Source organism: Lissotriton helveticus, chromosome 1_1, assembly GCF_964261635.1.
Source record: "Lissotriton helveticus chromosome 1_1, aLisHel1.1, whole genome shotgun sequence".
NCBI classification, from domain to species: Eukaryota; Metazoa; Chordata; class Amphibia; order Caudata; family Salamandridae; genus Lissotriton; species Lissotriton helveticus.
Genome location: NC_136057.1, coordinates 1,448,355,227 through 1,448,380,903, shown reverse-complemented (window position 1 = coordinate 1,448,380,903; position 25,677 = coordinate 1,448,355,227). Strand labels below are relative to the sequence as shown.

Here is a 25,677-nt window from a genome sequence, read left to right as displayed (position 1 = left end):
CGGCATCGCGCGCGGCTCCGCTGACATCACCAACTCCATAATAGGCCCACATCGGCGTGATGACATCAGTTCCGCCCTTTTTTCCGTGCCTTCGAGGCACACGGACGGACTGATCACAGTAGAAATATATACACAGTATACAAAGTACACAATAGTCAAGATAACACACATAGTGTGAAGACAATAAAGCTAATCAAGTAGAATAACACGCTACTTTTGAAAGCAACACATATGCATTAAAGCATTGCCAATAACTTAGGTATAGAAGAGTGGACAACGGGGAGGCGGGTGGGCCAGTGAGGAATCCACAGTATCTACTGTATCCACCAGAAAAAGCGTTACCGAAGGTAAGTAACTTGTTCTTCTGATGGATACATCTGCCAGTGGATTCCTCAACTTGTGAATAGAGTCCCACAGCAGTCCCTTCTCCCGGAGGAGGGTGTCCACTCTCCTAAACCAGAAAATCCCGGAGGACAGAACGCGCAAAGTGGCCGTCCCTCCTCACTTCGGAATCCAAGCAGTAATGCTTAGCGAAAAGTGTGGAGGGAGGCCCAAGTCGCCGCTCTACAAATGTCCTCTACAGGTAAACCCCTAGACAAAGCAGATGTAGCAGACCTTGTTCTAGTAGAGTGAGCTCTCAAACCTTCAGGAGGTTCCTTACCGCCATTGAGTAGCAAATCTTGATACACAAGACAATCCATCTTGACAGCATGCGCTTGTGCACCGCCTTGCCTCTTCTGGCTCCAACAAAACCCACAAAGAGCTGGTCGTCCACCCTGAACTCTCTGGTTCTGTCCAGATAGAAGCTCACCGCCCTCTTCGGGTCCAAGCGGTGAAGTCTCTCCTCCTCCTTGGAAGGGTGAGGGGGAGGATAAAAGGTAGGGAGGGTAATAGACTGTCCTAGATGGAAGGGAGTTACCACCTTAGGCAGAAAAACAGCCCTGGTCCTGCGAACCATTCGTTCAGCATGAATGGTCAAGAATGGGGGCTTAGAACTAAGAGCTTGAAGCTCACTTACCCTCCTTGCTGAGGTAATTCCAACCAGGAAGACCGTTTTAAAAGACAACAGTCTCAGAGGACACCTGTGTAAAGGTTCAAAGGGTGAACCCATCAAGAAAGTAAGTACAAGGTTCAAGTCCCATTGAGGCACAATAAAGGGAGTAGGAGGAAATTTATTCGTAAGGCCTTTTAGAAACCTCAAAACAACAGGAGATTTAAATAAAGACGGCTGATCCGGCATCAGAGAAATGCCGACAATGCCGATAAATAACCTTTGACTGTAGCTACAGCAAACCCTTGCTGAGCCAAAGAAAGTGCAAACTGAAGTATGTCAGACAATCGAGCCTTCAAAGGGTCAATGGACTTCTCCCCACACCAAGAGACAAATTTAGACCATCTATAAGAGTAGATAGACTTGGTGGAATCACGCCTGGCCGATAACATCCACCACATCATGTGGGAGAGAAAAGGAATTCAGGTTGCCCCCGTTCAATCTCCAGGCATGAAGGTGCAGTGGCGTCACTAGGTGGGTGCGGGGGGTGCGGACCGCACCGGGTGTCACCCCATCTGGGGGTGACACCAATCTACTACACTCACTGACTACGACTACCTGCTTTAGTGCAAGTCAAGCGCACCACCGTCACCACCCCGGCCCGTAGCTGATCGCACGTGCACCATGAGACCATCGTCCGCCATCTGCATTCTGCACGGATGGGTCACAGTCACTATCACACAACGAAGGGTTTGCAATTGTTCTGTGAGTGAGTGTGACGAAACCGAAGCCGAAGCCGAACCCAGTTATGCATGCATATACCAGGCAATGGCATGAGCTGCGGCGTTGTTGTTCAGAGTTCAAACTTTCAGTTTCACAGTCACTTCACTTGCCCAGCAGTTTGGGTCCCAGGGCAGTCAATCTTAGCCCTACTACCAATGCCGTGACGGCCCTGGGACAGCCCCCGTGCGCTGTGCGCAGTGCGCAACTGCACCTGCTGCTCTTAGCCTCTGACGCGTCACGACGGTCACGCGCCCGCCAGGGAGAGTGCGTGCATGGTGGTGCGACTGTCCGTCGTGAAATAAAGAACTATTACCGACGCCACGAGACGACATCAGAGACCACCGGTCCGACTCCGGAGTCCGGACCGGCACTATCTTTTGCTGTGCGTGTGTCTCTCCCCTTCAAATTTGGAACGGTGAGAGACTGCTGCTGTCACTAGTAGAGAGAGAATAGTATAATTAATTTTAATTTATAATATACTGTATATATCATATGCATGTCCATGAAGTAAGTAGTAGTAAGTTAAAAATGTGGCAGTGCAGTGGCACACAAATGAAAACACGGCCCTGAGGGCAGGGCCCTCTTCGGGCGGGTGCACCACCAGCCAGGCTCAAGCTGGCTTTCTTCCTATGCCCCACACATGCCCTTTTCGAGTCAGCCCAGCCCACCCCCCCCCCCCACCCCCGCCGCCATAACTACAAACTTGCATATTTTTATTGCCCAGGCAGGCTTGATAATATGCCCCTAATTCTCTGCAGACACCTGCATATATTCTTTCATTATTTTGAGTCTAGAACTGTCCCTGAACCTGTTGAGTATTTTTATGTCCGGCCGGTCGGGCCGGAGGATATTCTGCTTCTCCACACATTGGGAGTGGTATGTATGCAGATAACACACAGAGGGCCTCCCTATCTGATTGTACCTAACACACTACGGCAGTCTGCACCACGGGCTTCGTTTCACTAATGAGTTCTGTAGATCACAATGCTCCATTGAATGTGGCACTGGCACTTTGTAAAACCTCTAAATAAAATTTTAAAGGGATTTAAATGGAGTTTTTATAATTTAAATGATTCAAACCTATGAGAATGGAAAAGGGCACGACTCACACATTTGCAAGGAATTGTTTTTCATAATAAATCAGCAAGTTCTATCAACACAGCTTGTGAAACATTATCATTTCATTTTTGTTTATCAATTTAAAATGTAATACCCTTTCAAGTTCACGCACTGTAATCACCTATGGCAGGAAAATGGTTTCTAACGAGTTGGGATCCTTTAGAAAAAAACATCGTCCTGCATTTGAAATGTTTGCTTTAAGCCGCTGCTCTCTGAGTGCAAGTCATCACAGCCTAGATGTCATCCAGTGGCAAAAGGCAGGATGCTAACACAGTGTTAGTACTGTTTGCTTTTTCAATTTATCTAGCTTTCAAAAGAATCACACGCCAGCTCGTATATCACACACAATCATGGGCCGACCCTCCAGCGCTTCCAGTGCCTTTATTGCCAAATTTGCCAAACATTGCAAAATTGCATTATATCAGAAAGCGTGCGGCCGGTTTCGAGGGTTTCTAATCCTTCAAAGGCAGGGATGGGTTTTTAATGAGCTGCTGCGTGCCTATTAAGCTCTCTCGGGGAAAGGTTGCTTTGTTCATTGAAGCGGACTGTATGGCAGGGGTGTACATTTTGTTTGCTTTCGATACTTGCACAAATGCCACCATTGCCTACGTAACATTTGTTCTTGTGCGTCAACCATATATTGCAGTATTATACCTCTAATTATACTTTGTTTTCTCTTGTAACCTGCACACAGATGTCACTTTTTCCTCCTGTAATGCACCGTTTGCAACCTCATGTATTTTGTTTGCTCACAATTGCAACTTTTGCCTCTTGTAACTTAACGTTTGCTTTTGTAATTTGTTCACTTGTAATTTTCTACTCATGTTTCATTACTGTTCCTATGTGAAGCGCTTTGACGCCTTTGGGTAAAGTCTGCGCTATATAAAAAGGCATAAATAAATAGAAGACCCTGTCCGGCCCCGCCCTTCCAGCCTCCTAGGCTAGTCCTGACCCGGGCGGTGCATTCTGCTTGCAGTTGCACACGGCCAGCCTGCATGATTCATTGCTGAAGGCAGGGAGCAGGCCTTTCTTTGAACTCGTCACTTCACTTGCAGGTGGTTCACTTCACAGTTCACTTCATACCTATCCTATGAAGTGAATTGCTTTGGCTGAAATATGCCTGCTTTGCTGGCCGGTCTTCATCCTGCTGCCTTATTCAAGCAGCCGGGCTGAAGACGGCTGGACTGCCAGAAACCGGTCCTCGGAAGCTTGTTTCCGGTCCAGGGAAGACATGGCTTGGCAGTTCGGGCTGGACTGTTCCCATGAGGCACAGGGTCAGACTGATTTGCATATAGCCATGTCTGAACTGGGGTGGCAGAGTGGGCTAAAGAACGGTGATGGATTAAACCCAGATCTTTTGACTGGGTGTGAGTGTTTGATTGATTCAGATGCTCCGTCCATCACCACCCCCTTTTGTACCGTTATTGTCCATCCTGGCAGTGACAGCTTTTATGTCCCTGTGTTTTTGGCTGTGGATTTGTGTTTCTGCTGACTTGTGATTTGATATTTTGGTCATTCCCTCGGTTGGGGCCCTGCTTCTCTGGGTACACTGGCTGTGCCATTTCTCTTTTGGGTGTCTGGTCTGTTGGAGGTAAAATCAGCATTATGGGGTTACCAGTTAGAAAATAGAGCATTCATGCTGCGGCTTTCAAGTGCCCACAAAGAGAAGAGAGGAACCAGATTTTAAAGTGAAAGAGACAGTCAATCACGAGATGAAAAAATGGTTCTGTGATTTCATCACATGACGCAGTAAAGAGAAACTGTATGAACATATATATATTTGCCATCTGTGTCCATTGGCGGACTCGGAGCGGAGGAGGTCCATGCGGTAAGTCGTGAGGGTGTGACACCATGAGTTACCCGCACCGGGTGACACCAACCCTAGTGACGCCACTGTGAAGGTGTAAGGTCTGGAGGTGGGGGTGTAGAACCTGCCCCTCCATCTGAGAGAGGAGATCTGCCCTGAGAGGGAGACGGAGCGGCAGGCACGAAGAGAGGTGGAGAAGATCTGTGTACCACACCCTTCTTGGCAAATCCGGGGCGATCAATATGACTTGGGCCCGGTCTTGGCGAATCTTCCTCAGAACCCGAGGAATCAAGGGCATGGGAGGAAACGCGTAAAGGAGTTTTGAGTCCCAACTCAACTGAAACGCGTCCCCCAAAGCTCCCTGCATCGGAAACTGGAGACTGCAGAATGACGGGCAGTGAGCATTCTCGTGAGTGGCAAACAGGTCCACCCGAGGAGTTCCCCACGTCCGGAAGACGTGACGAACTACCTCTGGATGAAGCCTCCACTCATGGTCGGCTGAGAACTGCCGACTGAGACTGTCTGCACATACGTTCAGAACTCCGGCCAGATGATTTGCCATCAGACAAATCTGATGGTCCTAAACCCAGGACCAGAGACGCAGAGCCTCTCTGCAGAGACACTGCGACCCCACTCCTCCCTGCTTGTTGACATACCACATCGCGGTAGTGTTGTCCGTCAGGACTTGAACCGACTGACCGCGAAGGGAAGGGAGGAAGGCCTTGAGCGCCAGACGTATTGCCCGCAACTCTAGAAGGTTGATGTGAAGCAACCTTTCCTCTGGAGACCAAAGAACCTTAATCTCCAGATCCCCCAGATGAGCACCCCACCCTAGAGTGGATGCATCCGTTATCACCATGGCCACCGATGGAGGTAGGTGGAAGGACTTCCCCTGAGTCAGATTGCCCTCCACGCTCCACCAAGACAGATCCGCTGCAGTTTTTCTGGAGATCCTGAATTCTCTGAGATCTCCGTTGTGTTGATACCACTGCCTGCGGAGGCACCACTGGAGTGCCCTCATGTGCCAGCGTGCATGGTTGACCAGTAGAATGCAGGAAGCCATCAGACCGAGCAGACGAAGGACCTTCAGGACTGGAACGACCGCTCCATTGTAAAATAAAGGAATCATTTCCTGTATGTCGAGAATCCTTTGAGGAGGAGGGAATGCACGACATACAGTTGTGTCCAGTACACCACCTATGAACAGGTTGCCTGGGAGGGCACCAGATGGGATTTGGGCACATTTATGGAAAAACCCAACCTGTACAACAACTAAGTTATGACTTGCAGATGATGGAGCACTATCTCTGGAGATTCTGCTTTGATCAGCCAATCGTCCAGATAAGGGAACACTAGTATCCCTGACCTTCTGAGATGTGCCGCCACCACAGCCATCATCACCTTGGTGAAGACTTGAGGCGCAGTAGTAAGACGAAACGGAAGGACTGCAAACTGGTTATGTTGCGAACCCACCGTGAAACGGAGATACTTCCTGTGCGACTTCAGGATAGGGGTGTGAAAATACGCATCCTGCAAGTCTATTGACACCATCTAGTCTTCTTCCATCAGCGCTTGAAGAACCTGCGCAAGGGTGAGCATCTTGAACTTCTCCTGCTTCAGAAAAAGGTTCAAGATCCTGAGATCCAAGATTGGACAAAGTCTGCCATCCTTCTTGGGATCAGGAAATAACGGGAGTAGCATCCCTGACCCCTTTCCTGCTCTGGAACCACCTCTATCGTACCTTTTTTCAGTAGTGTTAGGACTTCCTCTTGCAAGAGAAGCAGGTGGTCCTCCAAGCAAAAACCCTGGTGAGGAGGATAATTCAGAAGGAACTCCCTGAAGGGAAGCGCATACCCATTCTCCACGAGATTGAGAACCCAAAGGTCTGATGTGACCGATTGCCAATCCCGTAGAAAATAGGTAAGCCGACCCCCTACAGAACCCGCTTGATCCGGAATGGCAGATCTAGGGCTGCTATGCTGATGATGGAGGGGGGTGGGAAGAGGAGGAAGAGGAGGAGACTTGGCGTCATCGAGGACGAGCTCTTTGCTTGCCCCTGTAGGATTTATACAGCGGATTTTGTTGTTGCTGCAGCTGTTGAGTTTGATGGTAGGGTCGAAAAGAGGAACTTCCAAAACCCCTATATCTATTATTCCCAGTGCCCCTGGTCTGCAACCCCAAAGATCTGGCAGTAGCCCTACTGTCCTTAAATCTCTCTAAAGCTGCATCAGCCTTTTTGCCAAAAAGACCAGAACCATCAAAGGGCAAATCCAATAAGGCTGCTTGAACATCCACAGAAAAGTCAGATGACTTTAACCAGGCTCCTCTTCTAGAGGCAATAGAAGTCCCCATTACCCTAGCTACTGAGTCAGCAGTGTCAAGTCCGCTTTGTATAACTTGACGCGCAGCAGCTTGTGTGTCAGCTAACACCTCATTAAAATCCTTTCTGTCCTCCTCCGGAATCTTAGGAGCAAACTGCTTTACAGAGTCCATTAATGCATGTATGTATCTCCCCAAAAGGCATGTGGCATTAGTTGACTTAAGAGCCATACTCGCCGATGAGAATATTTTCTTCGCAGTTTGATCTTGTTTCTTAGACTCCTTGTCTCCAGGCACTTGAGGGAAAGCACCAACAGACTTCTTTGAACAGGCTGCCTGTATCACCAAACTTTCCGGCAAAGGGTGTGATGATAAAAAATCTGGGTCACCAGGCGCCACCCTATACCTCCTTGCAACCCCCTTAGCAACTGCAGGAGCTGTGAGAGGCCTGTTCCAAACCTCCAATATAGGTTCTGTCAAAGCCTCATTAAAAGCAAGTAATGGTTCCACAACAGAAGATGGAGAATGGAGGACTTCTGTCAAAAGATTAGATTTGAATTCAGCAGTATGAAGGCTTAAATTCAAAAGATCTGCAGCCTTCTTGATGACCACATGGCATGGTGTAACGTCTTTTGAAGGGGCATCTGACACAGAAGATAGCTCCCAATCAGGCGAAAGCTCCAAACCGCTAGCCTCCCTCAAGTCATCAAAATAATCCTCATGAAGCTCACCTTCTTCGACTTCAGCTTCAGCCTCTCTATACCTCTGCTCTTCAACAAGGCGCTGAGCTTCACGCCTCGATCTCTCCTTCAAGAGCGGCGTCGTCGGAGCCGCGATCGATTCCGACGGATCCAGAGCCGGCGTCGAGATCGGATCCGGGAGCACAGGCCGATGTTCTCGAGGTCGGACCGGCACCGGTGATGCCGGTATCGGCGTCGAAGACCTCGGCGGTGCCGAGAAATGCCAAGGCGGAGTCGGCGCCGGCATAAATGGAGCTGGAGCATGAGAATGGGGAACTCCCAGTTTATATGCCAATGGACCCATGGGACCTCACGGTGCACCAGAGGGGTACAAAGCTCTTGAGTAGACGCCATACATCGCGTTCAAAAACTGTGTAGGGTCTTGACCTGGAGCTGGAAAGGGCGGGTAAGGACCCACAGGATGCTCACATGGAGGCTCCGGATTCACCTCCTCTTCTACAGGTGGATGAACCGGAGTCATCGAACCCTCTGGTAAAGGAGCCTCTTCTTCCTCTCGAGCCGGAGACGGCGCCGGAGAAGGATTCGATACCGGAGCCGATGAATGCTCCGGCGACTCCAAGGGCGTGGCCTCACCTTTCGGATCCAGAACCTCTGGTGAAGGAGATACTTCATCTTTTCTATGTCTCCTCCTAGGCGACTTCGGTCTCGAATCCAAGTCTTTTCCAGAATGATGACGAGATCCATGTTTTTTCTTCTTATGCTTCTTTTTTTCTGATCTAGAAGCATGTCCCGATGATGACTTCGAAGGCGACGCCGTGCGGGACCTCGATCTCGACTTCGACCTCATCCGCCTCGACCGCGGCCTCGAAGTCTTCTTTTCCTTTTTACCTTTTAATTTGGCCACCAGAAGTTTCGCCTCTCTCTCACGAAGGGCTTTCGGGTTCATCTTCTTGCAGGAAGAACACCCCTGCACATCATGGTCCGAACTCAGGCACCAAATACAGTCTTCGTGCGGGTCCGTAATCGACATCATCTTTCCGCACTCCCCGCGCGGCTTGAAGCCGGTCTTCTTAGTAGACATATTCGACAAGAGACAAAGAAGCAAGAAGACACCAGACAGATAACAGTAACAAAGTTACCAACAGCTACAGAGGATCCCTCGAAAACCGTTAGCGTCGCCGCCGCCGAAAAAAGGGAACTGATGTAATCACGCCGACGTGGGCCTATTATGGAGTCGGTGACGTCAGCGGAGCCGCGCGCGATGCCGTGCTTCTGTGACGTCAATCACATCGGCGCGAAGCTACAAAAAGTATTTCCGAATGTTGCTGACGCAGGGGGATATTCACAAGGTGAGGAACCCACTGGCAGATGTATCCTTCAGAATGAGTGTATAGGAAATGATACATAAGCCAGAAGACTACAAGATGAGCCACATGTCATCCATACGGGTAGACAGTATAGTTTAAGAGTACTTGGTCTGGGAAACACAGACTCCGAATTTAAAACATAACCCCATGGTTGAGGGTTACATTTAATAATAAGATTTTTTTTTAATCCGAAATGAGCACTTTTTGAAACTTTAGAATAATGAAAGACGGGGGAAATAATCATAATGCTCTAAATTATACCTTGCAGTTAGCATGCAGCTCTTTGATGACAGTAATTAGCTTGCTGTTCCATGTTAGGATTTTAACATCTACCCTGCAAGTAATAAAAAAAAGGATCTCTCTGACAAAAGCACTGACCTATTACATTATATGCACTTTGTGATCTGCATGGTACATGTTCTTTGCAGCAGGCATATAACCCTCTGTGCTACCATAAAATGAGTTAAAACTTCCACTAGATAAAACTCCTTCTCTCTCCATGAAGAACATTAATCACTGGGGTTATCTTGACATTGTTATTGTTGTATCAAAATTGCCGGAGGCCAGCAACACAGCAGCAGGTGCTTTTTAAACCATATAATACTTCCAAACACGGCACCCCCCCAAAGTGTCGGCATCCGGTGCGGTGGCACCGGTCGCACCGCCCTAGAGCCAGCCCTGCTCAGGGAAGATAGCCACAAACCCCCTCTCCCCTTAATTAAGCAATTTGGCCCAAGGGGATGGGGTTTCCGGGGCCGAATAAGGCTCAGGCGCATTCCCCTCTCCACTTAGAATTCAGTTCTGGGGGATGAGGTCCCAGAGGACCAAGAAGGCTCGGGCAGGGGAGCCGCACCCCCTGCCCTTAATTTTGGGCTTCACCCCCTGGGGATGGGATACCCTGGGTCTAATAAAGCTCTGGGAGGCACCCTTCCCATGGAATTTAGCCCTGGGGGAGGGTGTCCCAGGGCCTATGAGGGCTTAGGGAGGGGGGTCCTGTGGACCCTCCACTTCAGAATATAACTATATATAGGTTAGGTTCCTGAGGGGCCTACTAAGGATTAGGAGGGGAGGGCCGCACAGCCCCTCCCTTTTTTAATGACATTTGGTCCCAGGAATGGATCTTCTGGGCCACATTAGGCTCGGGGAGGGGTGCAGGCCCCTCCCCTTTAATCAAAATATAGCCCGAGGGGATAGGGTTCTCAGGACCCATTTGGGCTTAAGGGGGGGGCATGTGCATAATGGAAAAGCATTTGGCCTAGGAATGGTTTTGCCGAGGTCTCTTAAGGCTTGGAGAGGGGATGCATACGTCCCCTCCCCAGTAATATATTTTTTGAGCCTGGGGCATGGGGTCCCCAGGGTAAATAGTGGCTTGGGGAGGAGGGCTGTTACTATTACCTCCCCATTTGAAAAAGAAAAGGCCCGGGGTCCTAGGGCCAATAGTGACTTGAGGAGGGGGCTGTGTGGCCTCCGCTCCTTCCTGTCGAGGGATTAGCTGTGTGCAGAGGTTTGGAAGCAGGTCTAACAGCAGGCCATGCTGTGTATCCAACCCCATGCCATGCATGCTCAAAGCCCGTACGAAACAGGCGTGGCTTTAAATATGGTAATAAAATATTACTTTATGTTAAGAAAACTCCTAGAAATCCTATGAAGCAAACCATAGGTTAAAGTAATGTTATAGTTAGGTGTGATAAAAAGATCTGATTTTGTTTAAAAAAAAAAAAAAACTTCACTGTGATGTTATTTTGAGATGTCATCAATGATGTCCTAAATGATGTCTTGGAATGTCTCGAGTGATATAATATATGAGGTCATAAGCAATGCATGACGAGGCCGCAAGTTATAGATAGCTCTGCCTATTTTAACTGGTGAATTTCAGTGTTTTTTTTAGTTAAAAAAGTTTTGTTGTCACTGACATATTCACCCAACTATAACATCACTTTAACCTTTGTATATACATATATTCATAAATATCCTACAGTGGCAGTCGCAACTTCATATCTATAGTTAAGACACCACGTTTCCAAAGAATTTTTTTTGGTTTCCTCATATTTTGATGCCACTGATGAATTTTCATAAACTTTTCCCAAAACAATCTCATCCACCCTAGCTCCTACCTGGAATGTTTTGAGGTAATCCATCAATCAGGAACTGAAAAAGAGGGTCCAAAAACGCATTCTCCCCATGAAATTTTCCATAGGATACCACAAAAAACGTCTGAACGGATTACACCACAATTGCCAGAAAGCTAGATCCTGGTCCAGAAAGTGTGCTTTTTGTGATGTAGTGTACATTTATTAAGTAGTTTTTGAGAAGTTAAGGTTTAAAATGTATGTATATATCACTATGTGGAGGATCCTTGTATCGAACAGATCTAAAGATACGATTTGAATAGCTGACAACACATCAAAGTTAGTGGCAGCAATTTTAGGACGTTGGGACTTATAGGGGGTAGGGTTGGTGTACCCTAGAGCTAATTAAGTGGTGGGGATCCCAGAGGACCCCGCCCCACCACGCCTAGTAAAACAGTATGTGGAGGAGCCATGGATCCACCATCCTATAAAAAAAGTGTGCCGGGTAAGGGGATGGGAGGGTTTGTTTGTATTATTAAGAAGAGGGTGCAGAGGATGTGTCTGACTGAAGGGGAAAGAAAGGGAATGGACATGAAATAAGTCAGCTGAACTGTTTATGTTACAGCAGGTATTGTAGGAATATGTAATGTCACTGAACTTTGACGCTATAATTACAGCCATACATATGTGTCTTATGAATTTATGTTGCCCTGATGTTCATACTAATTAAAAAAAAAAAAATTTTAAAAGAAGAGGGTGGCATGTGGCTATTACCAGGCGTCCAGGACCCCATCCCCCAGAGTCGGATTGCATTTTTAAAGGAAGAGGGGTGTGCAGCCCCCCACCCAAAGTCATAACGATGCCCGGGGACCCCATCAGCATTACAATATAATAGGGAGGGGTTTGTGGCCCCCTTCCCAGGCCATTATTAGACCCCAGAATCCCATACCCAAGGGCCACAAACATTTAAAATACTGTGGGTGCCTCTGTTCCATTCCCCACACACAGCAATTGCCACCCACAGGACCTCAGGGGAAGCCCCACTGGTCCCTACTGGCTGCTTGCACTCATCCTGGGTGCAGCGGGAACTGGCCGCATTTGTTGGCTCCTGGCCAGCTGGAGCAATTTTTTCTTGATCCCGCCAGGCAGGAGCAAACCTGTGTTCCCTGCCCACAAGAGCGTGGGCAGGGAGTTGTCTTGCGGGCAGGGAGTTGAAGTTCTCCCTGCCGTGCTCTTGCAGGCAGGGAAATACAGTGTCCCAGGTGATGGGGTACCCTGGACACTGCTGCCATCAAGCTCCAGGGCCACTGAATGGCTTGTGGCGGGGTGGACCCACACCCACGCTCCAAAGAAAATGCTTATTTTATGTTAAAATTCCATAGAAATGCACTTAAAAAAAAGTTAAAGTGACATTATAGCAAGAAATTGTAATAATATCGTATCTTTATATATTTTTTTTAAAACCTTAGAAATTCACTGAAAACAGCAAAGGGACAATATAGTTAGGTGAACATGTCAATTACAACATACCATTTTAAATGAACAAAACCACTGAAATTCCCCAGTTACAGTTATCTCAACTATAACTCGTGCATAAATTAACGATATCTCGTGTCCTTGCCATGCACTGCTAATTACCTAATATATTACATCACTTGCTTTATTTTAAAAGGAAGACCCCAACATTCAAAATGTAATCCTACTTGGTTGAAGTTAAAAATATTAAGAGAGGAAAAAAGTTAGGTTTTGTTGGACTTGGCCCTTCTGACAGGTTCACCCCTGAACTTTTTGCCTTGAATTATAGTGATTTCTGGTCTTTGCCCACTTTGACACTGTGGCGCAGTGTAAAGTGCTTGCGCTCCCTGAGTGCGTGTGTGAGATAGGCCTGCCCTCCCATAGGAATGCATGGGGAATGTATGTGTTCCTGGTAGTTCCTGATGCATGGGGTGTACAGGCTCGAGTCTGGTATGTGCGGACTCGGGTGATTGAATGCTGCAAGATGATGTATGTGGCGTGTATGTGTCTAGTATGGAAGTGCCACTTCTAGATGTGTGCCTGTCTGTGCAGTGAGTATGCTGGCGCGTGATTGGCTGAAGCTGGCTGGGGAGCCTGGCTCCAGGAGTCTGTGTGGGTCTGCCCCGGTGGTGAATGGAGAGATTAGCATGCTGATGTGAGGGAGGGGCTGCACCTGTGTCCTGAATAGGGCTGGGCTTTTCCCACACAATGCTGGCTCCGCCCCCTGTGGTGCGACTGATGACCCTAGCCTGCCTGGTGAATGGAAAGGGTGGCTGAGGTAAACACAGTGCTCCAAAACCAGCTGCGACTGGTTCTCCCACCCTGCACCTGAAGACAAAGGGAAAAGGTGTATAAAAGAGGGGCTGTGACCCCATGAAAATGTTCTTGTTTGCCAACTTGAAACTACCAGGGGCGTGCTGCTGCGTGGGCCCAGGGAAAGGCTTGCCTCCCTGGGCCCTGCCCAGCCCCTGGATCCCTGGATGCTGGAGGAATTGCCTTGCTGGGAGCTGCTGTGCTCCATCTTGATGCTCCAGGACTTCTTTGGACCCTTCCTGCTGTAGGGGTCATTCATGAGGGGCCTGATGCTGTCTGTGCCCCTAGCGCCTTGAGGGCACTTTATTTCTCATTTCTGGGCAGAGCGCTGTAGTTTTCCCGAGGAGGGAAGCGCTCCTGCCCTTTCTTTGCCCCCAAGCGCGCAGGTGCCACCCTGCGTCATTATTCGTATTTATTTATTTAATTACGGGTGCCCATCCCGTTTATATGGTCCTTTGCGAGTGCCACCTCGCTTCTGCCGTTTATTTTGGACTTTGAGGGTGCCCACCCCTCAGTTATGCCCGAGTGTTCACCGCCGCGGCCCTAGCGCCGCAAAACAGGAAGCCAGGCACTACGGTGCCTGACGCGGAGTGGGACTTCCGGTTTTGGAGGGAAGTCCCGCCCGCCACCGCGCCACGATTGGCTGCCCGCTGCCGCCGGGAAAGGGAAAGAAACAAAGCCGGCCGACTGATGGCCTCCCTGCAGCCCGGGGCTCCCATGTGCTGGAGGGAGCCCCGGAAGTGAAGTCCCCCCCCCCCCCCCTGGTGTTGGGCCGAGAGAGAAAAGAAGCCGAGCCGGATCTAGCAGGCACCTTTCCTGGAGTCCCAGTCCCGAGATGGGGGACCGGGTGAAGAAGGGCGCCAGCAAGCAGCAGTGGACAGCGGGTGGGGGCGCGAGGCACATTGCCGGTGCCTGCCCCCACCGCAAGCGCCAGGAGTTGACCTATGGCTGCCCGGAGAACCCCCCCGCCAGAGAACAGCCCGGTAAGTGTGGAGGGCTGCGGGGAGAAGCTCCGGGTAGGCATCGTGGTGCCTTCGCTGCACAGTGACTCAGTTACATGTCGGGCGGCCCCGGATGGCAGTGGGCCGCCCCAACGTTTCAGCAGGCCTATTTCCTTCCCACACCACTTTGACTGTAATTTCAGGTGCCCCGTGTGGCCCCTACCCTGGGCATATGTATTTAAAGTACTGTTGCACGCCACAGTACTGGGGGGGGCGCGTCCTCCTTCATGAAGAGGGAGCGCAGCATTATTTTTAGAGCCCAGAGCGCTCCAACCTATTTGCGCAGTCTTGATTCAGTTCTGTTTCCTGAGGGGCTAGTGAGAGCCCCGGTCGCAATTTGTTATAGCTGCCCAGCAAGTAGTGGGCAGCTGCACCGTTTAGGGTTCTTTCCTTTCTATGGACTTGTTCTTGGACTTAGGAGTGAGACGCACTCCTTCATCCCTCCCTGGCCTTCCCCAGCTGCGCAGCACTTAGTGCCAGCTGCAGCATTTAGGCCCTGTTCTGTCCCTGCCCTCAGCTGCCCAGCAAGTAGTGGGCAGCTGCTACGTTTAGGTTTTGGCGCAGTGGCGCAACCTGGACTTTGATGCAAGTTCTGTGCTAATGTGAATTCTTCGAATTGTTATTTGCTGCACCTCTGAATGTGTTTTGATGCATCATGTGCCTTGTTCCTTACACCTATGAATGTGTGTTTATGCATCATGTGTTCTCCTGTGCTGCACCTCTGAATGTGTTTTGATGCATCATGTGCCTTGTTCTTACACCTCTGAATGTGTGTTTATGCATCATGTGTTCTCCTGTGCTGCACCTCTGAATGTGTTTTGATGCATCATGTGTTTTGTCCCCAGGTCTATACCCCTAAATGTATTGGGATACTTAGGTGGTTGTTCTTGCTAGTACATGTGGTGCTAGTGAGGTCTGGTTCCCTGCGTGACCTGTTCCCAAGGTGGTTAGGATTGCGTAGGTGGTACTTACCTGATTACCAGTAGTTACTGGTGGTGTGCTATATTGTGCTACAGTGATTTTCTATATTATGTTCTAAGTGATATTCCAAGGGCTTGATACTGAGCTCGCCCCCTGACCAGAGTCCCAGGGCCAATAGACTCTATTGTGCCTTCCCTGACAAATTGCTGGGACTTGTCTGATCTCCCTGGGCCACTGGGGCCTCGCTGAAGTGTGCCTCGCTCACTCCCCTTGGCAGCTCGTGCCCGGCCGCCCGTCCAAGCCTCGAGCCGCGCCGCTCTCCCCTGAGCCGCGCCACTTCGCTGGGCCGCGCGCATCTTGCCTCCCCCTCCTCCTCTGAGCCGCACACATTGGTCGCCCCAGACAGACGCTTGTAGCTAGCCGGTCGCCCGCTCAAGCCTACTAAGGAGATCACTCGCATTATCCCGCGCAACCAGGACGGAAGGTACTGTCCGATAGGCTCTATGTTCTAAGTTCTAGGCCTACAAGTATTGTATTCTAAGTTCTAAAAGTGCTATTCCAGATTAATAAAGTGTATATAAATAAAGAAATGAAATGTACAATTGGTAAATTTAAAATGTTCTGCAAATGTGTAGGTATTTGAAATTGTAGGCTAAACATTAAGTTAGAATCCTCAGAGATGTGTGCGAGCAGTGCAAGTGCATCAGACAAAGTAGTATGGACAATAAGTGGCCTGAACTTAGAGACGTTGCAACCTTCCTATTAAAATAAAAAATAAATTATATTTGTGTATCAAATATTCATTAATTTGTGTAATGCATGTGTCTGTATTTTTGTGTTTTGTTTTGCTGTTCAAATCATCGAAAATTCTTAGATCAGGGTGCCAGGCTTCCAGTAATAACTCAGTGGGGGTCCAGAGATTGAAAAAATGATTCGGGGGGGGGTGGGGTCAGTGGGTTTCAGTAATGATGAAGTGGGAGTCCTCAGAAGTCAAAAGGTTAAGAACCACCCTTGTACAAGATTCCTCATTCACAACAAGCCCTCTAGTGGTTGGTCCTTTGGCTGCATTACAAGGCCTGAACAGGTAAAAAAAAGACTCTAATATATATTTAATGTTGTTTTGAAAACAAAGGCTTTATTGATCGTTTTGTTGGAGAACAATTCAATACTCACTGATAATGAATGCATTTAAACATGATTACGGAATCCATTTGTTTTAATGATAAATTATAGTACACAATGATTGCCTTATAGTTTAATGCAGTGACCCTTTGACAAAGCCAATCAGCTAACTTGATTTAACATACACCCCTGCCCCCACCATGCCTTCAACCTCCAAGACAAAGAAATCGGACCCCCTGCTCACCAGCATCATCAACTCGGCATTCAGCTCTGCTACCTTCCCGGAAACACGCTGAAGTCAAACCCTCCTGAAGAAACCCACAGCAGACTCATCAGACCTCAAGAACTCCCGCCCCATATCGCTCATCCACTTCGCAGCCAGGCACTAGTGAAAACCGTCAACTGCCAACTCACAGACTACCTGGATTCCAAGCACCTGCTCGATCCCTCCTAATTTGGCTTCCACTTGAACCTCAGCACATAACCCACCCTAATAGCCGCCACGGACGACGTCAAAGCCACCCTTGACAGTGGCGAGTCAACAGCCCTGATCCTCCTCAAGCTGTCAGTGACCCTTAACACTATCTCCCACCACCTCCTCATCATCCAAGGTCTTCACCACATTGGTATCTATGGCAACGGCCTCAAGCTGCTATCCTCTTTTCTCACCGGATGCACTCAGAGAATCCGTCTCCCGCCACACACCTCTGACCCCAAGAGAATTAGCTGCGGCGTACCTCGGGGCTTCTCACCCAGCCCCCCACTTTTCAACGTCTACATGACTCTGCTGGCACCCATCGCTCGCACGCAAGCCCTCATCACCAGTCGACTTGACTAAGGGAACGCCCTCTACCTCGGAACCACCACCCTCCTCCTCAGGTGCTTCCAAACAATCCAGAACACAGCAGCAAGATTCATCCTGGACCTGCCCAGATGATCCCACATCACCCCCTACCTCCGTAACCTGCACTGGCTTACCGTCACCAATGAGATGCCACTTCAAACCGCTCATGCACGCCTACAAAGCCCTCCACAACACGGGACCAGAATACATGAACAACTGCCTGACCTTACACCAGCTCACCAGACACCTTCGGTCTGCCTCCCTGACCCTCGCCACCACCCCCTGCATTCATCGTACCCGAGCCGGAGAACACTCCTTCTTCCATCTCGCAGCCAAAGCCAGGAAAGACCTCCCCTTCCACCTCTGAACCTCTAACCCCCTCGCCAATTATCAGGAGTGGACTCAAGACCTCGCTCTTCATCTAGCTCCACCTCACACAGTGCCTAGATACCCCTTGGGGTGATTAGCATGCTTAACAAGTACTGATTGATTTATTATATGGTGATATGGTATTTAGAATAGGTGGGTGGGTATTGTGATTGGTAGGGTCATGACTAACTAGAGATCAAATATGATTTCAGAATGTCCCCAAAGGTATTTTAATCTACTTTACATTTTTTTTAAACTCGGGAAGACACTGAGAAAAACAAAGTGACATTATGGTTTTGTGAAAATATCAGTTATAACACCATTTTTCATCTAAATAAAACAGAGACACAAAGTAGATTCTGCTCAATAAGACAAAGTCAATAAGGAGTGAGTGAGGCTACCCAATTAGACAATGTAAGTAAGGTGGAAGGACTCAAGAAAAGGAGTGGGGGCCACCACAACCATTCAAAGGGCTTGCAGTAGATGACGGGGGACTTAGTATGCTTGTCATAAGTCAAACCAATGTATCAAATGGGTCACGATTCTTTCTTGTGCTCACTTTACCTTTTGATCCAACTTAGATACAAATCTGCCGGCATCTTCTATTCCGCGAGATGGTCTGTTGGATCGGTGCTGCTCCCTTGATCCGCACCTGCTGTGCCAAAAAAGTCAATTTCAGCCTGGGTTAATTCCTGCAGGATCTCCTCAATGCAGGCACTCAGGTCAGGTCCTGGCTTCTTAGCTGTGAACAGGGGTCCAGCTTCAGTTGTCACAATAGTCCCTGGGTGATTCTGAGGTGGAGGGGCCAGTGTAGCTGCTGAAGAATTAGGTTCAGAGCCCAAGTCATTTGACTCACTAGGCTGCAGTGCTTTTTCTTGGACTTGTTCATTGATGACCAACCACCTGCTTACAGCATCTGTCGAACTTGCGTGGCTGGGTTCTTCCAATTCCAAATCTGGATCTTTCTTCTCTTCACTGTCACGCATAATCACTGTAGCATCCGAGTCATTACTTTCTGAACTGCTGTAGACCATAGTATCTTTTTCCTGACATTCTGTCTGGAGCAATTCAATTTTCTGACTTGCCGTTCTCTCACCGATGGGGGGCTCATGCTCCTGTTCGTCATCCGAGTCTGAATCTGGCGCTGTGTGGCGTCGTATGCGGGAAACAGCCTCATGAAGGTCCTTTGCATAGAAGCCTCGTCTTTTGGTGGATGGGAGAATAGGAGCGGCTCTACCAGTGTAACCACTACTTGAGCAACCAGGAAGGCTATCAACCACTACACTCCCAACAGCTTTTGAAAAATCTGATGTAGGCAGAATCTTCTGGTGAACTGATCCAGTGTCATACCTGTCTTCTTGCAAGGTACATCTTATAACCTCATCTAGAGACCCAGAGCAAACCTCATCAGTGACCAATATTTTTTTAACATTTGTCCCCTCTACATGAAATTGTGCAAGAGGTCTCTCTTTACGGACTTCTGTTGTTCCGGTCTCTTTGGGAAGCGCATCTTGGAGGTAAACTTGTTCCTGTATAGAGACTTGGTCATTTCTTTCTCCTCCATCAGTTATACCTCTGACTGTTATATTTGCTGACTTATCCCATGTGTCCTCCTCTTCTAGATCCGAGCTTTGTTCTACATCTGCTTTCTTAGGTTCAGCTTCACGTGGGAATGACAATTCAGGGTGCTCCTGGGCTTGGTTACTGTCTTCTTCCACCATTCCATTTGCAATGTTGTTTTCAACTAATGATGCTACCAACTGACCTGTGGAACCTTTCTCTTTAGTGTGACATGGTTCATTACCACTCTCACCAGCCATTTTCTGAGAAAGTCTGCATTCAGCAACAGGCTCCTCTGTCACTGAAAGTGAGCCAGGCTCGCCTCTTTCCATTTGTCGCCTTCTTGTACATTGATTGCCAGGAGCTGCCTGTGCAGTGAACAAAGGAGTACCTTTGGAATGGTGGTCCCCATGCTCTTCGCTCATCTCCGTTTCTGCAGAAAAGTTAATTTTTCCCAAACTGTTTTCCTTAAGCAAGGACTCCTGCTGACTCTCCTGGGCAGGAGTAGCTGCATGCAAGCCCTGTTGATTAGCTGGCCCTGAAGTTGAATACTTGCTTGACTGTGGTTTATTTTGGTTTCTAATGCTTTCATTTTGGTGACTGTAATCTCCCTCTTTAGCTTGAGATAATGCTCCAAGATTTGAACCCCTAGGCCTGTATGTAGAACATTCAGAGTTTACAGATTTAACAGGTTTTACTTCTAATGTATGTTCCAAATCAATCACAGGGAGGCCCAAAATCTTGGATGCTCTTTCCTGTACAACATGGGGCTTGAAAACAGGAAAGGGGTCACTTCTTTCCATTCTAGAAGAATGAAGAAAGGAAGTGGACCAGCCATTGTTTGTTTCCAGTCCTGGCATTTCCAGTTGATGTCCTAGCTGCTTATTCAGAATGCGCTTCTGGCATGGAGACCTCACTGAGTGTTTGTCGTCTCTGTTCGCAGGGCTCTGCTGGTCTCGTTCACTGAGACATGTCAAATCAGGCTTTCTTTTATCATCTGATATTTTTGTTCCTCCCTGGTGCAAATACTTCACCTGCTCCTTCTTTGGGGGGAAGATGTACTCTGCACGAATAAGGACACAAGTTGCATCTATGACGAACATCCCATTGCTTTCCTTTTTAGAAGTTTGATTCTCCTTCACAAAGCTCTCTGATGTTTCTGTCCATTCGGGTGGCTGCTCGCTGGCAGGTCTTCTTTCATTCTGGTGGGATCTTGCCCTTGGAGAGTCAGAACTGGTTCTAAACTGCTGAAAATCTTTCTCACACTGACTCTGTGATGCTGCAGTTTGGCGTGGCAGCGTGTTGGCTTTGACCTGCTCCATCCATCTAGGGTGGCTTGGGTCATGTCTAGACACTCTTCTTTGTTCTACATTTTCCAATAACACCCCCCCATAAAGTACAGGCTCCACTTGCTCCAAACTCCGTCTCCTACCATACAGGAATTGTTTTCCTACTGCTACCATTCCCAAGGGGGGCTTTCTTCGAGGTAAAGTCTGGCTGTAATGTGACATCCTGCCACCCGCATGCTCAAAGTCAGCTTGGTCTTGTATTTTTGGTTCCCTTGCATAAACTGACTGTACCGGATATCTTTGTGTAGATTCTGCCAGGTCTCTGTTATTGGAAAGTTCCTGAAAAGCCATCCTCCTTCGTGCAAACTGTGGTTGATTAGAAGCATATGTCAAGCCCCAGTCATAAGGCAGTTCATCTTTGGGACCTACTCGGGGTGTTGGCTTGACAGGAGAGTAAGGGGCTATATCCTCATAGTCCCCAAAGTTGTTTTTCTGCCTTTCATCTTCCTTTAACATGAGGGGATATGGTTTGGGTAGCTTTCCCACATTTCGTTCCCTCGTGACCATCTTCTTGCGAATTTCGGTGGGCATGTCCTGTTCCTCAAACCTTTCCACCATGTCCTGGCCATGCCAGTGTGGCTCCTTGGCAGCTCTTGGCAGAGTAAAACTCTTTGCAGTGGGCAAGTCTTCTTTATTGTGATTGAAAACCAGACAGAATGCCCTCCCATCCCTTGACTGAATCCCAGGTCTAGAGAGCTTTGGAGGACTAGTGCTCCTGGATTTTTTTTCAAATGCACTCTTTGGTTTCGGCGACACACTTTCAAACTCTATGGTCTCGTAGATATCCTCAACCTTCTCCACCTGAGGAAGGCATGCCGCCTTCTGTGTCTTCGACTTCACTTCTTCCTCCTGCCGTTTTGAGGATCCTCCCCTGGTGCCGAAACCTTGAGAGACCTTCCAGCCCATCAGACTTTTGTAGATCTGATTAAATGTCTTCCTTTTTTCTGTTTCAGCTTCCTTCTCTTTTTTCAGCCCCACCTGGCCTTTGGCTTCTGTGGCCTCGTTGGTAAAGTTATGGGATGGAATTAACTTTGAATGGACATCATTCAGCTCATGACTATTACTCCCCACCTGCACGGATGGTGCTCTTGTTGGACCACTGGAGGAAGTCTTGTCATCCAGGCTGATTCTCCTCAACTCTATTGCCTTCAAGGGGTGGTGTCGTCTCTGAGCACTAAAGGTACGATGTCGAGCAGTATAGGCGGGTGGTGGTACATAGGGGGGCGGCCGAATTAAAATCCTCTTTTGCTTTGACCTGTGCTCTCGTCGCGAATTCACTTGGGGTGATGGGTCATGAAATCTCTTCACACTATAGGCGTCATATTTTGCCGGACCTTCAGTCTCCTCATAAAGTCCCTCTTCTTCCTCCCATCCATCAGAGTATATTGTTCTGTACCCTGCCTTCTGTAACCTATCAAGTTCCAGCTTTCTCCATTGGAACCTAGTAGCTGAGTCTCTTGGGAGCCTTGCCCTTGTGCCTTCCCTCCTTCTGTTTTCTTGTCCCGGCACCAAGTCATATGGGGCCACACGTGCCCGTGATGGACGTCGTTGTCTCACTTGCTGAAGTGGTTCCCAATCCTCATAGACCATATCTTGATCCCAAGCTTGCTCAATGACTCTCTCCTTCTTCCGGTGCTTTCGGGACTGCGTAGGGCTTCGGGATGTCACTGCTTCCTCTGCCAGCTCTTTCCTCTTCTTCCTCTCATGGTCTTTTTCTAGCTTCCTCCTTGTCTCCTTCGCAACCAGAGCGGTCTCTCGCATCTTCTCATGGTCCATCTCATTGTAGATTACTTCCCGCTCTCGTTTATCTTCCCTTCCTCGCCTCTTCTCTTTCTCAGTCTTTTGGGGCGGTTTAGCGGATAGCTGTTTCTCCAAAGGAAGGCTCCTTAAATACGGCAGGGTTGAAAACTCATTGATGTTTGGGCGTTTCTGAAGAATTCCAGGAACTTGCCGAGAACCAAGGTTTTTGGCGTGATGCTGTGGTCTGGAGGAGGATAGGTCAGTGACATACTGCCTCTCAAAGTAGCTGAAAGTTAATAAAATAAAAATAATAATATGTTTTAGTCTTGCATAACAGGTGACACACTATTATACAAAAGATTCTGTTTTCAAAGATTTGTAACCCTGGCTGTCAAAACATGTTTGTGATTAACGAAAGTAGAAGACTGAAAGCTACCTTCATGAACCCTGCATCGAACTCAGGAGATTACAATTCAATTTAGGAAGCTCTAAATCCCCACTAAAAGTAATTATTCAGAAACACAGATTGCTCTTGTAGTGACAAAAGTCCTTGTATAAGCTGGAAAAGCTCTGCCACCCAATGTGGTTAGTTTTTTAAAAATCTAGCATACTTCATGTTCCCCTCATCCCCACCCTCCAGTAGACTTAAAAATCTACAAGTCCCTTGCAGAAGCTTACTGATTTTGTTTACCATTGACTATCACCTCCCAGTAAGAGGGTTCACACAAAGTATAGCCGCCACTCAAAGTCGAGGAAAATGGCACCCTCATTGAGATTATGGGGCAACATATAGTTAGTAGCATCTGAATGTAGCTGCAGGGAGTACACGTAACAAGGACTGTGTGCTGTTAGGGAGATGACCTACCTGTGTAAAATCCAAAGAGTCCCTTATCAATAGATCCATGCGCCTTATAGATTAGATTCAAAGCAGTGCTGTGGTGTGCGGTGCTTGAGTGACCAGAAGACCTTGTGCCAGTGAATGATACCCATCGAAGAATCAGTGTGTAGGTAAGCACAAGATGGTCGTACCCTTCAGGGCGCCTTCATTCTCGTCGAAAGTGATAACATGCTCTTGGGCCCTTGTCCTGAAAATCCAGCTATTTGGTTAACTTTGAAAGAATACACATCTCTTCCCTTGATGAACAAGTTACTTAGCTTTGCTAACGCTCTTTCGGGTGGATACTCTATCTAACTGCAGATTCCTCACCATGTGAATACCCTAAGGCACCAGACTAAATCCGGAGATTTTTCTCAGCACTGCTCCGTCACACCAGCAGGTGGCATCGTGCAGCTCCATGTCGTCTTTGTACTGCCACAAGAGTGACGCAAAGTCACAGTGGATCAGGACATTTTCTCCGCATTGTCCCCACGCACCAGCAGGTGGCCCCCTGTGGTTCTGCATCGACTTCAAACCACCCGGGAAGTAAAACCGGGGCAGCATATGTGTCACCCCTGTGCACCATCAGTTTCTTTCCTGACTCTGTCCGCGCCATTGGGCGCAGAGCTTACTAACTAATCTGTGCAGTTCTCTAAAGTGGGATCTTTTATGAAAGATGAAAAGGGTTCAAACACATGACAGGAAGGTGAGGAGGACGGTGTGGAATCTTTGGTTAGATAGACTATCCTCCAAACAGAGTGTTATCAAAGGTAAGTAACTTGTTCTTTTGATGACTACTTCTAACTGCAGATCCCTCACTTTATGTTAGATAGCAAAGCAACACCTTCCAAGGTGGTGGGTGTTTGGAATAATGCAAACCAGAAAGCCCTACAGGACCAAACGGGCAAAATGCCAGTCTTGCCAGACCAAACTATCAAGGCAGTAATACTTTGTGAATGTATGAGTTGATGCCCACGTCACAGCCTCACAGATGTCCAGACAGGTATTCCGCCTGCCAATGAAGTGGTAGCAACCTTGGCACCAGTCAAATGACCCCCAGTCCTGCCAGGGTCAACTGCTTGGCTAAGGCTAATGCATAGCAGATTTTTATACAGAGGATTAGCCACCCTGATATGGCCATTATTTGCGCTGCCTTAGTCTTCTTTGTCCCCAGGAAACTACACGAAGAGCTGCTCGTCCACCTTATGACCCTTGGTGCGATCAGTGTAAAAACTCAAAGCTCTCTTGTGGTCCAAGCGATGAAGACTCTCCTCCTTTGAAGGGAAAGGGGGAGTGTTGGAGGGATGGGTGGAAACAGAATCTAGGAGGCCTAATGAGGTTCTCAATTTTTACTAATTTATTAAACAGTACAACAATAGAGCATTGTATTGTTCTTTAAAAGGTTTTCTCGGGGGCGTGGCCAAGGCGGCGATGTGAACAGACACATCTCGGGCGAGCTCCGTCGCCCCGCTGCCTCATTTAGCCATAATAAGCGGAATTCGGGGGGCTTTCTGGGGAAACCTGCCTGCTAACTGCTCCCTGGACAGGGGGTGACCTCCGGGGAAATCGCCCCGGTGAGAGAGACCCGGCGGGGGCCGAATAGTGACCAGATCGATTACCGGCCAGGGTGCTCCCGCCATTTTGTCACTGAGCCCGGCGACTGGCGCCCGGAGCGCGTCTTCAAAGCAGGTGTCCCCTTGGGCTACAGAGGTCACCGGAGGAGCGAGCGGTCTCCAGCGGCGGATTCCCCAGCTGCCGACTGCACGTCGGGAGACCAGAGACCGGAGGGGAAGCTGCAGCCGATTTCGAGGCGACCCCCTGGCGGGGGTGTTGCTGGAGCCCGGCTGCGGACATCACGCGAGGCCCCGGCTTCTGCGGAGGCGCAAGGCCGCAACTGGCGCGGGGAGACAGCCGACGGACCTGCTGCTGCGACGCCCTGCTGCGGGACCACGATCGGCTGCTGCGATATCCTGGAGAGCTGTCCCCGTTGTGCCCGCCGCCTGCCTGCTGACGGCTGTGCCCTGGACCCTTGAGCCGCGACCGGGCTCCTCCAAGGTACTGTCCGCCATCTTGCCTCCCCTGCCGGCCGCCCGCCGCCCGGGTGCCTGCCCTCCCGCGCTGTAGTGCGACCTGGCTAGACACTGCGGGCCCTGACGGGTGGTGCCCGCCTGCTGGAGCGGGGACGGGCGCTGAGGAGAAGGCCCACCCCACATCACGCTGACACTGGGGTTGCGGGAGCCAGACTCTGCCTTAAGAGCCACAGCGGGTCCCTGCCCCACCTGCGGATTGCCAGCGGAGCAGGGTGGTGGAGCTGCGGGTGGCGGCGCGATCCCCGGACGGAGGCGGAGTGACTGCACGGCCGCCGGTCCTACTCCGGGACCCGGCTTCAGTGGAGAGGTGAGGCCGCTCT

The 25,677-nt window shown here is 49.1% G+C and overlaps 1 protein-coding gene across 1 annotated transcript in view; it reads right to left on the bottom strand.

Moving 5' to 3' along the window:
- Nucleotides 1–25,677, bottom strand: part of DDN (dendrin) — a 61,669-nt gene that overhangs the window by 19,556 nt on the left and 16,436 nt on the right. The window contains exon 3 of the mRNA XM_078685821.1: nt 18,306–22,676. Coding sequence (XP_078541947.1) covers nt 18,344–22,676 — 4,333 coding nt within the window. The 3' untranslated portion in view covers nt 18,306–18,343. The remainder of the gene's footprint in view (nt 1–18,305; nt 22,677–25,677) is intronic.